Raw genomic sequence first — 18,722 nt, 5'->3', positions numbered from 1 at the left:
CAATAGATAATCAAGAGACATAGTAGTATCTCAGCGCTAAGAGCATGTATGTTTTAATATGTTTTAAGACGTGCGTTTTAACGCACACATTCATATTTGATATAATAGATATAAAGCGAGATTTTACTATGCTTTTAGTAAATTCTTTTACGCCAGTGTCAATAGTCTAGTTCAACGAAAGCATCTAATGCGATGTAGAATCAAATTCAAATCGTTATATAGAAATACGTCGATAGAAATACGTTTAATTGCGCTCGTTTCATTCCCACTTTAATTCATAAGGTCTTTACTTCCAGTAGAAACAGCATATTAAATTTAATTTGCATCAAAGTGGGACTGAATCATGAAAATTCAGTTCAATTTCGGTGAAAACTAGACCAATATCTCATTCGATTTAATCTACTTAAAATAGTAATATTATCTTTATCTTAGCAAAATTCATTTAAATAATAGCACCAAATAAAATGTAAATTTATAAAGACCAAGATATTATAATAAAATATTTTTTCACCTTAGATATATCAAGGTAAGGTTCCCATACAGTGAATCCTCTGCCAATAAGATCAATCGCGGCTCTTCGTAACGCCGTGTGCAACGGTAACTTCGGAGAATGAGGCGCGTGCAATAAATGAGTGAGCGCCATACTGGTATGTCTGGCGAGATTATTATTTCCTATGCCAAAGCCTTCTACGATCGAGCTTTTTCGTCTTTGCTCGTTATCTCTTCTTTGGTTTGTCGTAGTTACATCCTGACCAAATTCAGCCCCTATCACGCCAAGCAGCACCACCGCCGTGGTTTGTTTTTGTTTCAATTCCGCCACGCTCGATGGTTTTCTAGCTATACTTAGCTCTACACAAGAAAGATTATACAAATTAATTACTTTAAATCATTTATTCTCTGTGTGTACGCACATACATACAATATATCTTCTTCCTTACTTATTTATTTAGATTAAAACTTTCACTAGTGGACATACCTTCGGCTAACTCCTCTTCTTCATCTTCTTCCTCTTGTTGCGACTCAGACGGTGGCACCGGACTCCCGGCTGCCGGTGAAGTTTGGCTCTGCGGTTGCGGTGCGATTGGTTCCTGAGTACTATACATTGGTAAATACTGTGACCAGTTATCGACAAGCGCTTTGCGACCTTTTGAACCCATTCTACCTAACTCGGCAAGCAACAAAGCCTGCGCTGCTTCCCGAATCTAGAATATTATCGAAGAATGCAATATATTTATAAAATAAGACAAGCAATAATTTCAATTTTCAATTATTTATTAATTTAAACATTACGAGTAATTAGTTCTAAGTAAAGTTAAGAATATCTTCTCTCTCCCTACTTCTCCCCTTCCCCCTTCCTCCCCCCCCCCTCTCTCACTCTCTCTCTCTCTCTCTCTCTCTCTCATATAATTTAGCAACAAACCTCCACGCACTGATGTTGCCACCTTCGTGCCATCATCTCTACTTGTGGACGTTTGAAGGTTTTCACGCCACCCTGTGCCGCAACTTTATCAGGCAATAATACGCAATGTAAGGTAGCTAGGAGAGACCAACCCTGCTTAATCTGTGCTTGTTGTACTGTATACATTTCCTCATTTTCTTCCTCTGTCTTATTCCAGTTTACTGCACCTCTATTACCCGGCCTTTAAAAATTGGTTTTATTAAAATTTACTTTTCAAACTTTATTTTCATATATCTCTTTATGTACAATCAGATTTAAATTTTCTTTCTTATAAATATGCTATAGATTATATTAAAATAAGAATAAAATACACAAAATAATTAGAAATGATTAACTGCATTCTAGTATTATTGATTGTGTCATAGTTTAATTACTTTACATTAAATATATATTAATTTACCTATGCATCTTGCGGTTTCGTTCTTGCTCAGGTACAAATGTTGCATTGTTCATCGACATTAAAGTATTCGATAAAGCAACTACTGCCAGTAAATGATTACTCGTTAAGGTTGTCGATAATTCCCAATGTGCTCTCGCTGTAAATGCTCTAGTGAGCCTCTCTTGCCTAACTAGTTCAGCGGGCAAGCGTTGCTCCAATTGAGTTGCAGGTTCACCGACTGGCTCAAGCTGCGTCTGCCAAGTTGGTAATAACAGTGACATATAACCTGCAATATATATGATATTTTTTTATTTGATAAAAAAATGTTTAATACTATTTTATTTTAAATATATTTTACATTAGATAAAGAATAATTACTATTTGTATATATAATGTAAATGAATAGAGAACCTAGACTAACAAGTCTTTTTCAAACCATGGCTACATGTAATAAATTGTAGCAGATGGTTTATTTTTAAATAATATACATTGTACGATTTCACATTAAGACATACCTCCTTTGGATAGTACCCCGAATGAAACAGGAACCATAGGTCGCAGTAAACCCAACTTTCCTTCGCAAACTCTGTCCAAGTCTGGATCCATGCCCCAGGCGTGCAGAAGACTTAAAAGCAACTGCGCTACTTCCATCGTTGCATTTGGTTCACTGAATGCACCGTTTCGCTTTAAATTGTTCTTTGCCGCGTCGCTGTTACTCCAACTGTCGCCTGTAAAATCAAATAAATATAAACAGTGCAATAATTTTTTCAAATATTTAACAAAACAGCAAAAACAGCTATGATGCAACTGAAAAACAAGATTATAATAAAAGAATAAATATATAAATGTAATGGTAAAAAAATTTATCAAATACATTAACATATCCTAAAATATATTCACTATTGATACACACACGCATAAATAGCTAATATACAAGGTGTCTGATAAAGACCGAATTATTCTTGGGGAAAAATAGAACCAACTAAACCGAGTCGAAAAGTTCTGTACTATTTTGCGATTTTCGAAATAATTAACGAAACATTAATTATTAAAGATCAAATGAACACGTCTCCTAGCCTACCGCCAAATTCAAATGCAAACGTATAATGAGATTACCAAACACCCTGTTTATAATCTTTAAATGGAAAGAGACGCATCATAATCAATTACTAAATCAAAGAGAAGCAAGTGAAAATTCAGTGAAGATATGTATTAAATGCTGTTTACAGGCCTTTATAAGCGTGCATATCTACAAAATTAAAGCTATATCTTAGTAGCAATGATCCATCTCCTTGTTTGATGATTCCCGACTTGGCGTTTAGTAACCTAATGGAATTGTTAAGAACATAATGTAAAATATATAGGAACCGATGATAAGGGGATTATTTAATGCTTTGAAGAAATTAACTATGATTTCTATCTATTGACGTGAGAATCATAAAGTGTAAATGGGAATTCTAAAATACAAAATAAATTCGTGCGAGACACACTGTAATCATGAACTATAAAAACTTGTCGTTGTCAAAGATACATGTCTAACCTTTGCCGTCAAATGTCGACGGCTTGAGGCCGACGCTTTCCGCTTTGGCCTGTAATTTAGTATGCACATTCTCCGCACCTTCCTTCATTTTAGCCAATATACCTACAGAAAGAAATCTGTCTTTAGATAGCACGATAATCGAAAGATACTGCAAGAAAATATCTACTGATGATCGAACCAGTCTATAAAAAAACATTAATACTACTATTCCTACTAGGAAAGAAAAACGAGAAACATTAATACTATTACCCCTACTAAAGAAAAATGAGAAATCTCAAGTTTGGCGATTACATTTGAATTAGACTTAAAAAAGAATGATGGTGAATTAGAAAAGTAGATCATTCTCACCATTGGATTAGTATACACTAAAAGCTATTATATAAAGTATCTAAATGCAATGACATAATCTCAACTTCGATAATAAAATAAACATACGCATTCTGTTAAATAACATGATCATATTACCGAGTATTTAATTGTTAAACAAAATAATATGCGTTTAATTTCTCTAATTTTAAGCAGCTTTTAGTATACACTAATCTAATATAATGACCAAATTTGCTATGAGAAATTCATAATTACTTGAATAAACAGTGAACTAAAACATGTATTACTGTATGAAAAAAGTTGACAACTAGAATAATAACAAGTTAATAATAAGAAAACACGATACCGTGACGATCCTTCTCCTTCAATATTCGTTCAACATCACCCGCCTTATCCTTGACGCGACCAAAAAAGTCTACAAAAGGATAGATTAATAGAGAAGTTTCAATACTTTGTTCTTAAACGGATACAACTGTGAAGAAATGATGTACCTATCTACAATAGTTATATTTTAAAATATAACATATTTTATCATAAATTAATAATTCAGAGTAACATGATAAGATCCTTACCAACAATTTTCTTATGAGCATCGGGACTAGCGGACTGAGTGAGTGCTGCAACTTTTTGATATTCGGCGGCGGAAATAAGTCCTTGTGCTTCTAAAGAACCAGGTGACATGGCACCATACTCATCGCTGAGTAATTGTACTGCAGCGAAAAAAAAATTAAATTATCATTACAACTAGCTATAATATAGATTAGTATACAGTGCAAAGATTAAAAATGAATAAAAGAAGAATTACACAGATAGAAAAAAATTCAATTTTTCTAAAAGAAATAATAGTAGTTGAAATATAATGATTACATACCTATCAGCGCTTCTATGTCGAAAAATAGAATATGACTTTCCGGATCTTTCGGGTTACTTCTAAATCCTTGAATCATCAGTGGCGAACCTTTGGCTTTTATTTGACTTCCATGGTCGGGACCATGTCCACCATGTAGTTGTTGCAACTGATGCAGACCTCTTTGCGTCGCATGTCTGATCGCTGATAAATTCCGATGACGCAAGCCCCTGAGAAGTAAAAATCGAACGGACTGTAACGGAGAACGTTATCCCGGAGGATTTACTTCGTTGAAGAACACGCAAGATTCTCACCATCCGTGCAGCAAGATTTCATTTACCTAAAAAAATGCACGGCAGGATTAGCTAATCCCAGCTCACCGCCGGCGGCGGATCCGCCGGCTGCCGCTATAGTGTTCTCGTCGCAAGCGTAGAGCACCTCTTCCGCAATAATGCCTAGAAGAAAAAATATACAATTCGCTATTCCCGCGTGCGCGCGTGAATTTTACGTACAATTTTTAAAATATAATAACATAACATAACATAATATAAGACAGAGTGTAATAAGTATTTTTAAAACTCTAAAGAAGTAAAAATTTGAAGAATCCTAAGTATTGAAAGATTAAAAAATTATGAAAAATATTCAGTAGTTAAAATCAATGAGCATGGAGTAAACAAACCGTGCAGTACACGATCCAAATGACCAGTTTCCATTTGCCAGACGTATACAGCACCGTCTGAACATCCAACTATCATGAAATCATCTAATGGCCTCCATTTGATAGTTACAACTGGAAAAAGATGTCGCGAAGCAAGCACAACACATTTCCTCTCCGCTAATGAGAGCAGTGTAACACTGTGATCCGATGCAACACTGCAAACGCATTTTTGTATCCTAGGCTGCACAAATAAGAATACATAACTTTTTGTAAATTAAACATCAATCAATTTTTAGTAAATTTTAGCAGATATTTCTATGGATCAATACTCGATTGAAGCAGTTTAAAATTAATTAAATTAAGTCATTATAAATTTTTATGATAAAAATAAACAAATAATCGTACACTGCAATTATCAGGCGGCACCATCAATTGCGTGATTTCACCAGCATGAACGCAAAACCGATGGATCAATGTGCCGGCATATAAATCCCATAGGCAAACAGCAAAGTCCACAGAACCAGAAACGAGATGAGTGCGATCGTAACGAGGTGCTGCACCATGAGGATAAAGTAGACAATTTACTCGTCCCGAGTGACCCAGCAGAACTTGATGTGGTGGCCAATCTGAATATATAAAGGACAATTAAAAATTCAAAAAAATTCTGATGTTAATCAGAAGTGAGTTGTAGCTATGGTGTCATTACATTTTAAACGGTTTATTTTTTAATTATTATTACTATTTTTATATTGTGTCGTGTTAATTTATTGTATAAGTATTGTGAAACAATAAGTATGTAACTTACTATTAGAGAGATTCATTATTATCGATACTTAAAATATAGATTTAATTAAAGAAATAATAAAAATACGGTACCGTCATATTGCTGATGATTGCCGTGGAGTAGCTGAAGCATTACAGTTTGCGTCGCCGGGACAATAATGATACTACCATCCTCACGACCAACAACCAGCCGACTTTGCTGAGGCAGGTATATACAAGCGGTGAGCTTGATGCCGTGACCATCGCCAGTGTCCAACTGATCAAGTATCCCTACAGGAGGCGGCCTCATTGCGTCCCAGGCAGCGGTGAGACTCGTCTTTACAGTCGGTGACAATGCTGGTGGTGATGATCCATCGTTCTGACAGATTTGGGCGAGTTGTTGCGTTGTCATCTCCGGTACTGTCCACAGGATAACGACACCCTCGCTGTCTCCGCGTAACAGATATTTTAAGGTCTTGTTCTGACGCTGCACGGTAACTAGTCGCATGGCCGGTGGACAGGAAAGAGGCTGAATCACAGAAGATGAAAATTCATGTATATTAGAAAATACGTAAACAAAATTATAGAAGAAATCGAGAAAAGGGAGCAAAGAATCCAATAAATCGGGAATGTTATGTACGAGGTATTCTACGACTAACAATCTTTAGAATCAAAAATTTCTAAGACAAGAAACTTTGAGGAATAAAAGAAGAAATTATATAGAGTTTTAGAATTGAACATGAAATCAAAAGATACGTATAATAAAATTATCAAGGATACACGAATACTTGTTATTATTAATATATAGAAAAAAATTTCTTACCTTATCTCCAGGCTGCGTTAATGTACAGTACAGATATGGCTGATCGTACTCTGCACTGGCGGTATGAAAGTCCTTATTATCCGCGACGCTACTGTATATTGTAAAAAAAAAACTTCATTATTTTCATCTCTATATCTAAATAAAACACTATTCATGGACATTGTTTTCTATATATTATAGTTAAGAGAATATTGCTAAATACAACATAACATTTAAATTTTTTATATATTGGAGATACATATTCGAAAACGTGTCCAAGAATAGTAATTATCTTTTCACATTGCATAAGCTTCATATTGCAACTTCAAATATGCGTGTCTATTTGCTGACTAGATTTACTAGTAAGCAAACGCTGCAAGTAAATTCTTTTCAAAGCAACAGCATTTTTAGATCATTATAAACATAAACGATACACAAAGGTAGAAATAAAAAAGGTCAAAATTTGGCACACATATTTTTAATATTAATACTTTAAAATTAAAATAGTCAGAATTATTTTTGTACTAGAAAGAAAAAAAATTATAAACTTGAAAATACAATATATGTATCTCCTTTCATTTATTTTCAAATTGTAAGCTTGCACTGATTTTTTTAATACTGAAATATTTTGCTCTCAGAAAAAATTCTTTTAACAAATTACCTTTGTGTCACGTCGTTATTACATTAATATTAATCGCACAGTTAATAATAACAGTGCAAAGCAACTTAAAGCAAATAGAATATGACAACATAAGTAATGAAATGTGGCAATAATTCTTCCTCGCATTTACCTTCTTTCGCGTATCTTTCACCTCATCTGTATTATCTGTTTGAATTGCGATTAAGGATGGTCAAGGATTATGATGGACACGATTACACGCGTGTCTCGTGTATTATACTGCAGAACGTATAACGAAAGTATACAAACGAATACGTACGAGCTTGTATGTAAAGGCTTGTATGTAAATAAGAATTCCTGATATTCATTATAAAAATGCGAAAATGAGAAAAGATGAAAATACCATCAGGTGTTTAGGCGTCATTGATAATGTAATACAATTTGTTAAAATAAAACATGAAATTTAATGAATTTGTACACTGTAACTTTACCAGTGACATCAGTACGAGTAATTCAATTCACGATACTGTTCTACTAAATTTATTATCACCTTGTCCCAAAGAAGAATGAGCAAAAGCAAATTATTGTGTTTACGAATACAAGAGAAAGATGAAGGAGAATGACGACAAAAATGAACAATATAAAGAGACGAAGAGGAAAATAAAGATTAAAAGAGAGAACAGTATGAAGAACATGTACAAGTGATAATGCGGGTTACCTGCTGAGAGCCTTGCCCTTCAGCTTGCTAGAACACCAGATCCCGCGTAGAATGCAGTAGATGTGAATAATATGAAAAAGACATCACCGTAAAATGTATCATTGTGTTAATTGTTAATTCATGTACATGGACGAAAGTTGTGTTCTGTGCTATGCTCAGCCAAATGCTAAACTACCCCGAATCCCACAACACTCCCCCAAAGAGGAACTCGATAATTATTTTCATGTGGAAGAATAAAATACATAAAAGAATTATATTTAATTAATAATTGATCATCTCGTTCAAGTTTATATTATTTTATTAATACTTATTAATTATACTCTTTCATTATCAACTTGTGTTAAAAATTACACTCGAAATATCTTTATATGACTTATAGAAGTCAAATGGAATAATGAAGACAAAGAATGCGTTATTTCTTTTATTTCATGATATCGGGTTATTAAAGCGGGATTTTAGTAAACGATAATGTGACTCTGAATATGTAGGCGCATGATAAATGGTTACAAACAAGATAAAAAATAAAATATCGAATGTGTGCATTGCCAGCGAGTGCTTCTACAGCATTCAGCCTTATAATTGAAAGTAGAGAACTTATTTTCGAGTTAACGCGCCTAACACAGTTAAATATATGCTAGAAATTCAGAGTAATTTTGGCGATACTTTTTGATGTCACTTATTGTTCACATACACGTAAAGTATTAAAGATTAAAATAACAGCTGTGAAACATCTATGAAATTATTTCTCAAAGATGTATTGCGTAAATTATGATGAAGTATTTAGTTATTTAAATCGCTATTTCAGCATTTGTTAATCGCTATGAACTGCTTCATAAAGTCAATAAAGTGCACTTTAGTAACCATGATCATGCTACTAAACTATTAATACAACTCTTTTTTTCACACAAAAATATTGTTAGATATTATTTGCAAAAGAATTTTAATACTTATATATACGCGGAAATAAACTACCTGTCAAGTTGTACCAGAATCCTAGAAGCAATAAAGGGATGTGCTAATCAATAAAATTCAATATTCGCGTATCGAATTGTTACGTTATGTCACTCAATTGAAAATATTAAATTGAGGGTAAGAGAGAGAGAGTTAATTCGTTTGTCGAGCAATGTTACTATCAACCAGGAAGAAGAAAACCAAAATATTTAAAAAATATTTCTAGAATATACTCGACAATCAGTGGCATTTATCGTAGAAACTTATCGCGTATGTTGTGTTAAACAGTACGTACTTTGCTGGAAGTTTATATAAATATCCATGACCTTCATCGCTCCACAGAATGACCCTATCAGCCGCCAAGAAATCACCTGCCATCCAACGTTCGCCACGTGGGGCAGTTATCGAGCAAAGAACCGAGAAATCACCAGCATCAAATATCTATAAAATTATTCCAATTATATATATTGCAGTGTCAAGGCAACTTTTGATTACATTACAGATGATTAACATAAAACATTTTAAAAAACTTAATGCTGAAATTCTATTCTTGAAATTATTTAATCTGATTTGATGTAATCCCTAATCTAATTTTTATAATAAAACTAAAAGTCTAATTATATATTTGATGGTAAGTACAATAGTAATTACCTGCCAATACTTAGAGCATACAATCAGTACTGTTCTCTGATTATAGGGGCAGCAAGTCATCGCAAGTGCATTCAAGCAGCGGATCTGTTTGCTTTCATGCTCGTATAAAGGCTCGCTGTTTCGATTTTCGTGTCCCAAAAGCGTCCACACCTTGACTGTGCCCGTTGTCGTCAGAGCCAACACGACATCGTCTTTAAACGAATGGAAGCGCCTGTTGCGCGTTAAATAAATCTAGGAGAGCATTGTAGCAATTTAAGCGATAGGATGTTTCGTTAGGAATTCGAACAGTTTTGTTGTTCGCTAATAATAAAAAATTTGCCAGCTTCCATTAATCAATATAAATATTTGTCAGATTGAATAAAGCAGCTAAAGTAGTGTCACAGGTAATTAAAGATAGCATTAATCTACATAGGTACATAATATGATATTCGTGAAGCGGTAATAATTCTGTATACGTATAGCGTATTACGCGTGCATGCCAGATGTTTTTATGGAGTAGAAAGCGATACACATCAAATTACAGCGAAGTCATGCTTAATTCCAATTATGCAGAAAAATTCTGTGTACTTGATTTATTTGACTTGACTAAGCGAAATCTTATTTTAATGATTAAAAGAATATTAATATATAACAATTATGTTTAATGAATATTGATATTTGCACTTTTCGCGAACTGTCCGTCCTATCCTTAACATTTACTTCAAGGCCTTTATTTGCGATTAGTCTGACTTTATGCGTATAATGATATATTTTATGAATCTACATACAATTAATAAGAAAATGTTGGCTATCAGTATTCTAGTATAGTACATTCTAGCATAACTACTATAAATATAAATAGTGCTATAAAAATTAGAAATTAATTTTAGGGCAAATTACATTTAAAGCTGTGTAAACACTAGCATTTCATCCAAAACTCTCTTATAAATTACAAGGTGGAAAAAGGGATAGAAAAAAATATTCTTCAATTATTAAATAATTTGTTTGTTCTGTTTGAAGAAGTATTCAATATGATTTAAAACATTAACTATATGTTTTTAATTGTCGCAATGATACGGGAGATTAAATTTATCAATAACATAGAGCGTGCAACTTAAATGTGTTGCACGCATATATAGATTATATTATAATATTACATACATACGCATACACAACACACACACACACATACACACACACACACACACACACACAATTTATATACTTACGAATAGAGATAGAAACATAGTACACCAGGTGAAAGTGTTATGAAAGTGTAATGAAATGCAATGTGCATAAATATAGATGACATTCATATATGAGTAACAGGATAGTTTCATGGGTACTATGTTAATATAAAAAGAAGAAAAATGGAACGCGTTAGTATTAATGATTATATTGTTTGATAATGTGCAAAGAGATGTGTGAATCATGATTAAGTAAAGAAAAAAAAAATAAACGAAAGAAGTGATACAGCCTCGATTGCCAACGCATTAGCGCTGACATATGTGTCCGGTTTCATTAACATGCTGCAACAATGTAACTGTTATTAAGTGATCAATCCAAAAATATTAGATATATAAAACTGCTACTATCAAACTAGATATAATATAAATGAATTTACTCGCGCGCGTAAAATTGAGTAATAGATTATAAAAAAATAATAGCTCGATATATTAATGAAAAAAAAAAACAATTCCTGTTTATATCCAAAACATAAAGCTTCTTGAGGTTAATTGCTTAATAAAAGAATGGTAAAATAGCAGATTATCCTAAGAAAATCCTAAGAAAATCCTAAATACAAAAGAAACATTTGTACAAGTGCCTCAAATACCATTAGTTGTTTTCAAGTCATACTAGTATAATCATTAATCATTATAAGAATTATTATCCAACTTAATTTCGTTCAAATCAGACACAAAAATCAATCGAAGACACAATTGAAAAGGAGAAACTTTACCGCTAAGTATATCCATAGTTCTTTACTTAAAGTTCTTTAAAATTTAAAAAGGATCACATAAGTTTACAAAATAATGAAATACCAAGAGATACTGTTTCGCGTATTATTGAATTTTTCTTTATGTAAAAAATATTATTGAGTATTAATTATATATAAAAACTATTAGAGAAATAGAAAGAAAATAGTTTTAGATATAGCAATAGATAAAAGATTCAAACCAAATTTTCGCGCTAAACTTTAAAGATAAATTTGTAATTCAAGCTACATTGCGATTTCACTTTATACAGTATCTGTTGGCAATGAAATTGAAGAAGGTAGCTGTTGATGGTATAAAGCGTAGGTGTGATGGAGTGTAACTAACTTGTATGCACGTAGAACCGACCTTTCCGTTTGGCCGGCCGCAAAACGTGCAAGGCACTAATCCAATCTGGATTGACGCGGGAGCTCAGGGTAAACAGCACTTCTAAACTGAACGGATCCATCACTAAAACCTCGGGATAGTATCTGAAATGAAAAAAAAAAGATGTATATATCCTTGTATTCTTGATAAATGCGATATTAATATATATTACTAATGTTATTTCTACCCAGAGCAAAATAATCTGACATCCTCTCCACCTGCGGAAACATAGGGCAACATTTGTGTATGAACGCTATTAAGCTTCACTGCCTCGCGACACTTTCCATCGACTAGATCCCAAGTGCACATTTCTCCACTTTCGCTGCTACTGACGATAAAATTTTGTTCCATTACAACACTAGCTCGACTGAGACACATTATTGGAGCAGTATGTCCAACCAGCAGGCATCTTGGAGTCATCTATATTAAAAATCATTTTAACAAATCAATAATAAATAAAAGATTAAGGTTTCTGCAACTTTATTATCTATTCTGTATACCTTTAATGTTTCTGGATCCACTTGCCACAGACATATTTGTCCATCATAACATCCTGTTACCAAAGTCTTTTGATCCCGAGACAAGTAGACACAAGAAATACAATGGGTTGGTGCTATGCGTCCCCACAGCACTATGGGCACCACTAAACTGGTTCCTGCGGTCATCTTTGCAGACAATCTGAAAATAATTATACCATAATGCAATAAATAAAATCTATATATTTTATTATTCAATGCTAGTGTTTCTGAAATCAACCAAACTAACCAAAACATAACTTTGTCACAAACCAGAAAGTAAATATATGATTCAATACGAAAGAGTTGGCTTGGAAAATTAAATGTCAGAGTAATTGTTTCAAAGTAAATGTACTGTCAGTCACATATCTCTGGACTGTCAATCAGAATAAATGTCCAAAGCAGAAAAGATAATTTCCAGCAGTAGATTACATTCCGAGCTGAAATACACAATTGTAATATTGATATCAAATGGGTAAAGATAACCGCGCAATTACAATGATAAACTTGACAACTACAACTACCTGACGCGATGCGTCAAATGTAAAACTGGTGAGGTGAAACCAATTGGCGTAAGATCACGGGATGCGTTTGACGTGACGAGTTGATAAACATGAAATCAGATTTATTGAATTTATTCGAAATCATTAAACTCGCAAAGGGGACTGATTGAGAGCGATTAGAGGCGTCTGCTACATCACGGTAAAATGTCACAAGGTGCTGTTGCAGCTGACGACAAGGTATGCATATACTATGTATATCTTCGAGAAACTGACAATAATCGCATGTATATGAAATCAGACAGGGAAATAATTACCGCGAATCAATCAAGTATCGCTGACAACCTGTTGAAATGTCACAGTTGGCGATATCTATCGAAAATCGCCTAATCCTTACTGCATTTTCGCAATCATCACTAACGACAGTGATGAATTCACTGATGATCACTAATCATTACCAAGTACCACAAGTACCAAGAGTGACAAGAGATATCAAGACTTATCGACTGACTGTCGAGGGGCAAGGACGACGTCATTGATCGGACAGTGGCGACAGTGCGATTGAGAGCAATCAGCTGTTTCGTCTCGAAAGTCCCTACAATTGTTCCTACAATTGAACTATAGATAGCTGTTTGCTTGAATCCCCAAAAATGTTTTAACTTAAAATAAGATAAATACATATTTGGGCATTGAAAAGATAGAAAGCGAAGATGCTGAATATAAAAAGTACAAACAACGTGAATAGATGCAATTGGATAACATGATGTCTCAATGCGATTGGCCAATGGACTAATCAGCCGATTAAAGCCCGTAAATCATTAGCAACGAATGGCGGACGTTGTATGACGAATGTCGTAGTGTGAATCCTACATTTTAAGTGATTACAAGTTGGGTTCGTTCGGAGCAATCCCGAGCAGCTCCCGAGAGAACAAAACGAACAATACTTAAGTAAACATGGTTATGGGGTCTATTCTTTGTGACTGAACTGGGCTGAACTAATGCACTTTTGGAATTTAAAGTGAGATAGGTATATATTTAATATTTAGCGAAAACACAAAAAAGAGAATTCTGGTGCAGTTTAGTGCAGTAATAAAAAAAAACAGATATAAATGGTATGGATCATTTATTGAGTGTGATAAATGCGCTTTCTCTTTAACCTGTCTGCACGTAAGTAAATCCTGCAGTTTTCCCTTACATACATCTTATAACAGTTCGCAATTTGTCTCCACTACAATTATGCAGCTTGAGCTTGTTTAAGCTTTCAAAGATTGAAAAATTTTTGTAAGGCAATATCTTTGTCAGAATTCACCGCAAGCAGCAACGAGTGTTGCATCATTATTTATTTTTGGAAAGTGCGATCGACTTTAAACGCATATTTAATTTTACGTTACTCACGAATCTACATTTTCAATAAAGTTTTTATGTTACTCTTTAACAGGGTTGGTCAATGATATGTTACTTTATTGATCGTTGCCTTGTTATAATAACGATTTTTTAATGACTTTGAATTTTTTATGACGGTAACATCAGAGTTAGAAAAGTCAATCGTTACTTGTAACAGATTGAAAAAGTCATTTATTACTAAAAAAAAACTACTAATTTGTAACACGTTACCTTTTACTTGTAACGTTACACGTTACTTATTAATTTTTGTCAGTAAATAACGCGTATTGATGACGAATTACTTTTCAAAGTGACTCTTCTATCTTAAGTACAACCTTAGTGTTTAGTTAATTAACGTTACTGTCATAAAAAATTGCAACATCATCATCAAATCATTTATTATAAAAAGTAATGGCAAAGTAATTGAAAAGTAACATTTGCCAACCCTGCTCTTTAATTAGTTTTTATTATTTATACTCGTCGCATAAGGCAGCTGTTTTGATTCTGGCCAGAGCAACTCTGTAATAGGAGTTGAGGTCATTTTCTCTCTAAGAAGAATCTTACTTTGCCTTATATCCATTTCCACCAACGTAGATTAAGTTTAATCTCGGTTCAACTTACTTTTTGTCTTTTTCTTATCTTTATAATTGGGAGAATAAATTGAATCGAGATTAAATTTAATCTACATTGGTGGAAACAGGCATTAGTAAACTTAAAGATTAGAGTTTAGATTGACGAAAAACATCCCGCTTGTAAAAGTTAAAAATGATTTTTGCAGACAGTATTTCAGAAGTGCTTACAGTTCTATAGTAATATTATATAGTTACAAATAAAGTTTCATATGTTGATGTTTTATCAATACATAGAACTTTATTTATATTCTTTCTCTAATAGATTAAACTGCTAGTAGGTTAATTTATACTTGTTCAATTCTTTACAAAAATTTACACAGCTTAGATGACCTTGACTTTGACATATGTTGTTGAGCTAGGTCACCTAAGGTTAAGGTCATTATCCGAGCTATGTAAGTTTTTTGTAATGAATTACCCAATTATCTATTTACAACAAAGAATTAGAACAAATGTTTAAGTAAAAATATTTTATAGAAAATGTCTTGGCTCTTTGGCAAAAAGAAACACAAGGATTCACCTCCTGAAAGGGATGAGCAAGAGGAACAACCTTCCACAGATCTAGGAGATGAATTCATAGTAATTGAAAGAAGAAGGCCCTCCTTGCCACCTAATGTTGGTGATCACAATACTCCTTATCCTAATAGATTATATCCATTTATTGATGGAACGGCAATGAACCCTACAATATCAGATGGTAATTTACCAAAACTGACTCAACAACTTGATGCTCCACATTATCTAAGTGATGTACCATTTAAGTTATGTAAACAGTTGCAAAGTAACATGAATAGTGATTTGGAGATAGACAGTCTACGAATTAGCGAAATAATGTCTTTCATTGAAAGATTAGAGAATCAGAATTACAATTATGATTTCTCTCTTGAAACTGGAGTTATTACAGAAATGGATAGCAGAACTACCGACTAACTTGAAACTTTTTTGAGTCTTATTTTTATATACGTAATGAGAAATATGTAAATTTTACAAATCAAACTTATAGCCTGTAAGAATTACACTGACTTGGGTTGGATTAATGATTGCATTGCTTTCCTATTGGTAGAATATGATAGAGCATTAAATTCAACCCAAGTATAAACTCGCTCAGTTGAAAATGCTATTCGATGTATACATATGTATCTTTTAATTATATACACATATAATAAAATTCATTTTAAAACAAATATCGCATAGTATACTAATGCTATAGTATAGTGATGCGCAATCTGCGGCCTATTTGTGGTCCTCTGATTTACAACCAAAAATATAAAATCATATTTTCTATTTTATGCAAACGAAATAAACGTGAAAATGTTCCTTTGAAGGTAGCCCTTAAAAAAAGGTTGTGTATCACTGCTATAGAAAACGTAGTAGTTAAATTTCATCTTTCTATTCTACACAGGCATTTTTTCGAAAATGATCGTATTTTTCATATAAGAACAAATAGAAACGTGACATTTTAAATAGTTACAAGAATAATTAATACACGAATATTTAATTTTTAATAAGAAAATTAGTTTGTAGACTTGAATTGTAAAAAAAAAGAACTAGTTAAAATTTACATATATATATTACATATATATATATTTTTACATATATTTTATATTTAAGTTGCACATAAGGAAAAGTGTCATTGCCATTATTGCTACAATACTACACATATAATTAAAGCCTATATTTGATTTTACATGTTTTATTAAAAAGAAATGCTTTAAAAAGAAGACAGTTGTATCGATTATATAGTCGCGTATAAAAGAAAATGTAGAAAATAGTGTAAAAAAATGTGTAAAAGAAAATAGTAAAGATTAATTTTTTAAGGATACACAATATAATGTTATGAGAAGCCATATATAGATGCCAGATATAGCTGTATATCTTAAACTTAATTTTACTACATAACGCTTACTTAGTTAATGTAAATGTGCATTTTAAGTTGTAAAAATTAAATAAATTATATTTACATGCGACAAATGTAGGTAGATGTTATATTTACTAATAAAACATGACATGGTTCCCTTCAAAAGTTTTTTGGACATACGAAATTCTTTATAACTAATATCTGTACCTGAAGTTGCAATAAAAAAAACTGCTATTTCAGAAAAGCTATATTTATATATAAAGATGTTTTTATTTTTATGTTAAATTCTCATAAGAGAGATATTTAAAGAAAAGATTATATATCTTAAATATAGAATTATATATTAAATTGACATATTAAATCTGTAATTATAAATTTATTATATATATAGCTGCTTTAATAAAAAAAAGTGACAATTAAAAAATTTGTTTAGAGTGCAGTATTCGAATTTACAAAAAATTCTGACATAATTTTAAATATATATAATTGAAAGTATAATAGAAGTATATGTATAATTGAAAGTATGGTAACATGGTGAAAAATGAAATTATGCGTTATCTTAATTAAAAATTTGGAAATTAAAACATGCTCTACTGAAAAATTACTAATTTTGAGATATCCTACTTTTCTATTAAAGCAGTGATATATATGTAATTTATATATATAAAAGTTTTATATATATAAATTAATATACACATAAACTTAACACTAGTAAAATTGTAACAAGTACGCAGAAAGGTAACCAGGTCTTAAGAAAACTCAGAATACTGAAATGAACATAATAAATAATTAGTAATAATAGAAATTACATACATAATTTCTTTTTTCACATACATTTTGTTTTTACCTGACGTATTTCCCATGAAGTAACATGAGTAATGCAAGTTTTACCATATTCCAACTGTTTGAGTTACCATACGACATCAAATTCAAAGCTTTTGCCACATGTGAGTGGCAATTATCACAGCATAAATTATGCTGTAAAAAAGTTAATTTTGCATTGCAAACATAAGAGCTTTTTCTATCTTCTCATTTCGTTACCATTCTGGTTTTATAAATTTCGCTTGCTTCTGCCACACCAGCATCCCATCCTTGTATGCCTCCTTTGGCTTTGGTATAATCAAGCTGCCAATATTTGGTAGGTTTACCAAATGCCATGTTGTCTTCAGAAACATAATAAGGACCAGCAAAATCTCTTATTACTCCTGTTGATGTCGCAATGCCCATGTGTCCAATAAAAGGTAGAATGTATCTTGAAAAAATAAAGTAAATTATATTAACTATATAAACTCCATAACTTATTTAGCATGATTAATCTTGACTTAAATGAAAAATTCGTATATTTCACGAATTATTTTCACATTTTATGATTAATGTCAATGTACATTAATAAACATTATTAATCTGACAAATATCAAACATGTAGAATCGAGGTTATGATAAAAACACATTTAGAATAACTTACGTTAGAATGGGTAACGGAGTCCAAACGACACAGAAAGGAAATCTTTGTCTTTCCGGGTGGATATTGAGATCCATCTCGAGCGAACCATTTGACAACTCTAGAATATCTGTCAATAGATCAGGATCTCTCATAATTCGCTAATGCAATCAATGCAACGCAGAGCCCCAAACATGTGAAGAGAAACCCAGGGCCTCTATTGGTCTATTCTTGAAAACTGTCGCATACGTGAAAACTATGGAAATACTACAATATACGTTACATATATTATAGCGAAAAAATCTGAGAGAGAAAGAGGACGTGTATGAGTGAGAGAGACGGCC

General features: G+C 32.5%; 3 protein-coding genes across 15 annotated transcripts in view; 1 reads left to right on the top strand and 2 right to left on the bottom strand.

The window, feature by feature from the left end:
- Positions 1 to 13,560, bottom strand: part of LOC108755078 (WD repeat-containing protein 7) — a 15,187-nt gene extending 1,627 nt beyond the window's left edge. Inside the window, exons 1-23 of one of the 10 annotated variants that reach the window (XM_018497850.1) lie at positions 13,385 to 13,560; positions 13,092 to 13,116; positions 12,818 to 13,007; positions 12,553 to 12,730; positions 12,240 to 12,472; positions 12,014 to 12,156; positions 9,714 to 9,904; positions 9,358 to 9,503; positions 8,112 to 8,138; positions 6,796 to 6,886; positions 6,087 to 6,501; positions 5,616 to 5,836; positions 5,232 to 5,451; positions 4,893 to 5,007; positions 4,577 to 4,782; positions 4,278 to 4,415; positions 4,052 to 4,120; positions 3,379 to 3,480; positions 2,354 to 2,566; positions 1,860 to 2,124; positions 1,421 to 1,640; positions 977 to 1,202; positions 512 to 849 (exon numbers count right to left, since the gene is read on the bottom strand). In XM_018497850.1, the coding sequence (XP_018353352.1) occupies positions 512 to 849; positions 977 to 1,202; positions 1,421 to 1,640; positions 1,860 to 2,124; positions 2,354 to 2,566; positions 3,379 to 3,480; positions 4,052 to 4,120; positions 4,278 to 4,415; positions 4,577 to 4,782; positions 4,893 to 5,007; positions 5,232 to 5,451; positions 5,616 to 5,836; positions 6,087 to 6,501; positions 6,796 to 6,886; positions 8,112 to 8,138; positions 9,358 to 9,503; positions 9,714 to 9,904; positions 12,014 to 12,156; positions 12,240 to 12,472; positions 12,553 to 12,717 (3,744 nt within the window). In that variant the 5' untranslated portion in view covers positions 12,718 to 12,730; positions 12,818 to 13,007; positions 13,092 to 13,116; positions 13,385 to 13,560. Of the gene's footprint in view, positions 1 to 511; positions 850 to 976; positions 1,203 to 1,420; positions 1,641 to 1,859; positions 2,125 to 2,353; positions 2,567 to 3,378; positions 3,481 to 4,051; positions 4,121 to 4,277; positions 4,416 to 4,576; positions 4,783 to 4,892; positions 5,008 to 5,231; positions 5,452 to 5,615; positions 5,837 to 6,086; positions 6,502 to 6,795; positions 6,887 to 8,111; positions 8,139 to 9,083; positions 9,105 to 9,357; positions 9,504 to 9,713; positions 9,905 to 12,013; positions 12,157 to 12,239; positions 12,473 to 12,552; positions 12,731 to 12,817; positions 13,008 to 13,091; positions 13,117 to 13,384 lie in introns of all 10 variants that reach the window. The other 9 variants (XM_018497851.1, XM_018497854.1, XM_018497849.1 and 6 more) reach the window with 9 other exon arrangements.
- Positions 13,561 to 13,820: 260 nt separating this feature from the next.
- On the top strand, positions 13,821 to 16,597 carry LOC108755005. Of its 3 annotated transcripts, none has more exons than XM_018497709.1 (2): positions 13,821 to 14,094; positions 15,557 to 16,597. In XM_018497709.1, exon 2 carries the CDS (start codon positions 15,560 to 15,562, stop codon positions 16,007 to 16,009), a length of 450 nt encoding a protein of 149 aa, XP_018353211.1. In that variant the 5' UTR covers positions 13,821 to 14,094; positions 15,557 to 15,559; the 3' UTR covers positions 16,010 to 16,597. The 3 variants fall into 3 exon arrangements, with proteins under 3 accessions (XP_018353211.1, XP_018353209.1, XP_018353210.1); XM_018497707.1 differs by lacking the exon at positions 13,821 to 14,094 and adding an exon at positions 14,101 to 14,230; XM_018497708.1 differs by lacking the exon at positions 13,821 to 14,094 and adding an exon at positions 14,101 to 14,234.
- Positions 16,598 to 17,622: 1,025 nt separating this feature from the next.
- On the bottom strand, positions 17,623 to 18,613 carry LOC108755017 (transmembrane protein 222). Of its 2 annotated transcripts, none has more exons than XM_018497723.1 (4): positions 18,403 to 18,613; positions 17,979 to 18,189; positions 17,785 to 17,915; positions 17,623 to 17,704 (listed from the first exon to the last, which is right to left on the bottom strand). In XM_018497723.1, exons 1-4 carry the CDS (start codon positions 18,531 to 18,533, stop codon positions 17,623 to 17,625), a joined length of 555 nt encoding a protein of 184 aa, XP_018353225.1. In that variant the 5' UTR covers positions 18,534 to 18,613. The 2 variants fall into 2 exon arrangements, with proteins under 2 accessions (XP_018353225.1, XP_018353226.1); XM_018497724.1 differs by having other exon boundaries at positions 17,685 to 17,704; positions 17,772 to 17,915; positions 18,403 to 18,612.
- Between the last annotated feature and the right edge of the window lie 109 nt (positions 18,614 to 18,722).

This window comes from Trachymyrmex septentrionalis, unplaced genomic scaffold, assembly GCF_001594115.1.
Source record: "Trachymyrmex septentrionalis isolate Tsep2-gDNA-1 unplaced genomic scaffold, Tsep1.0 scaffold83, whole genome shotgun sequence".
In the NCBI taxonomy this organism is placed as follows: Eukaryota; Metazoa; Arthropoda; class Insecta; order Hymenoptera; family Formicidae; genus Trachymyrmex; species Trachymyrmex septentrionalis.
This window is presented reverse-complemented; position numbering and strand designations above follow the sequence as displayed.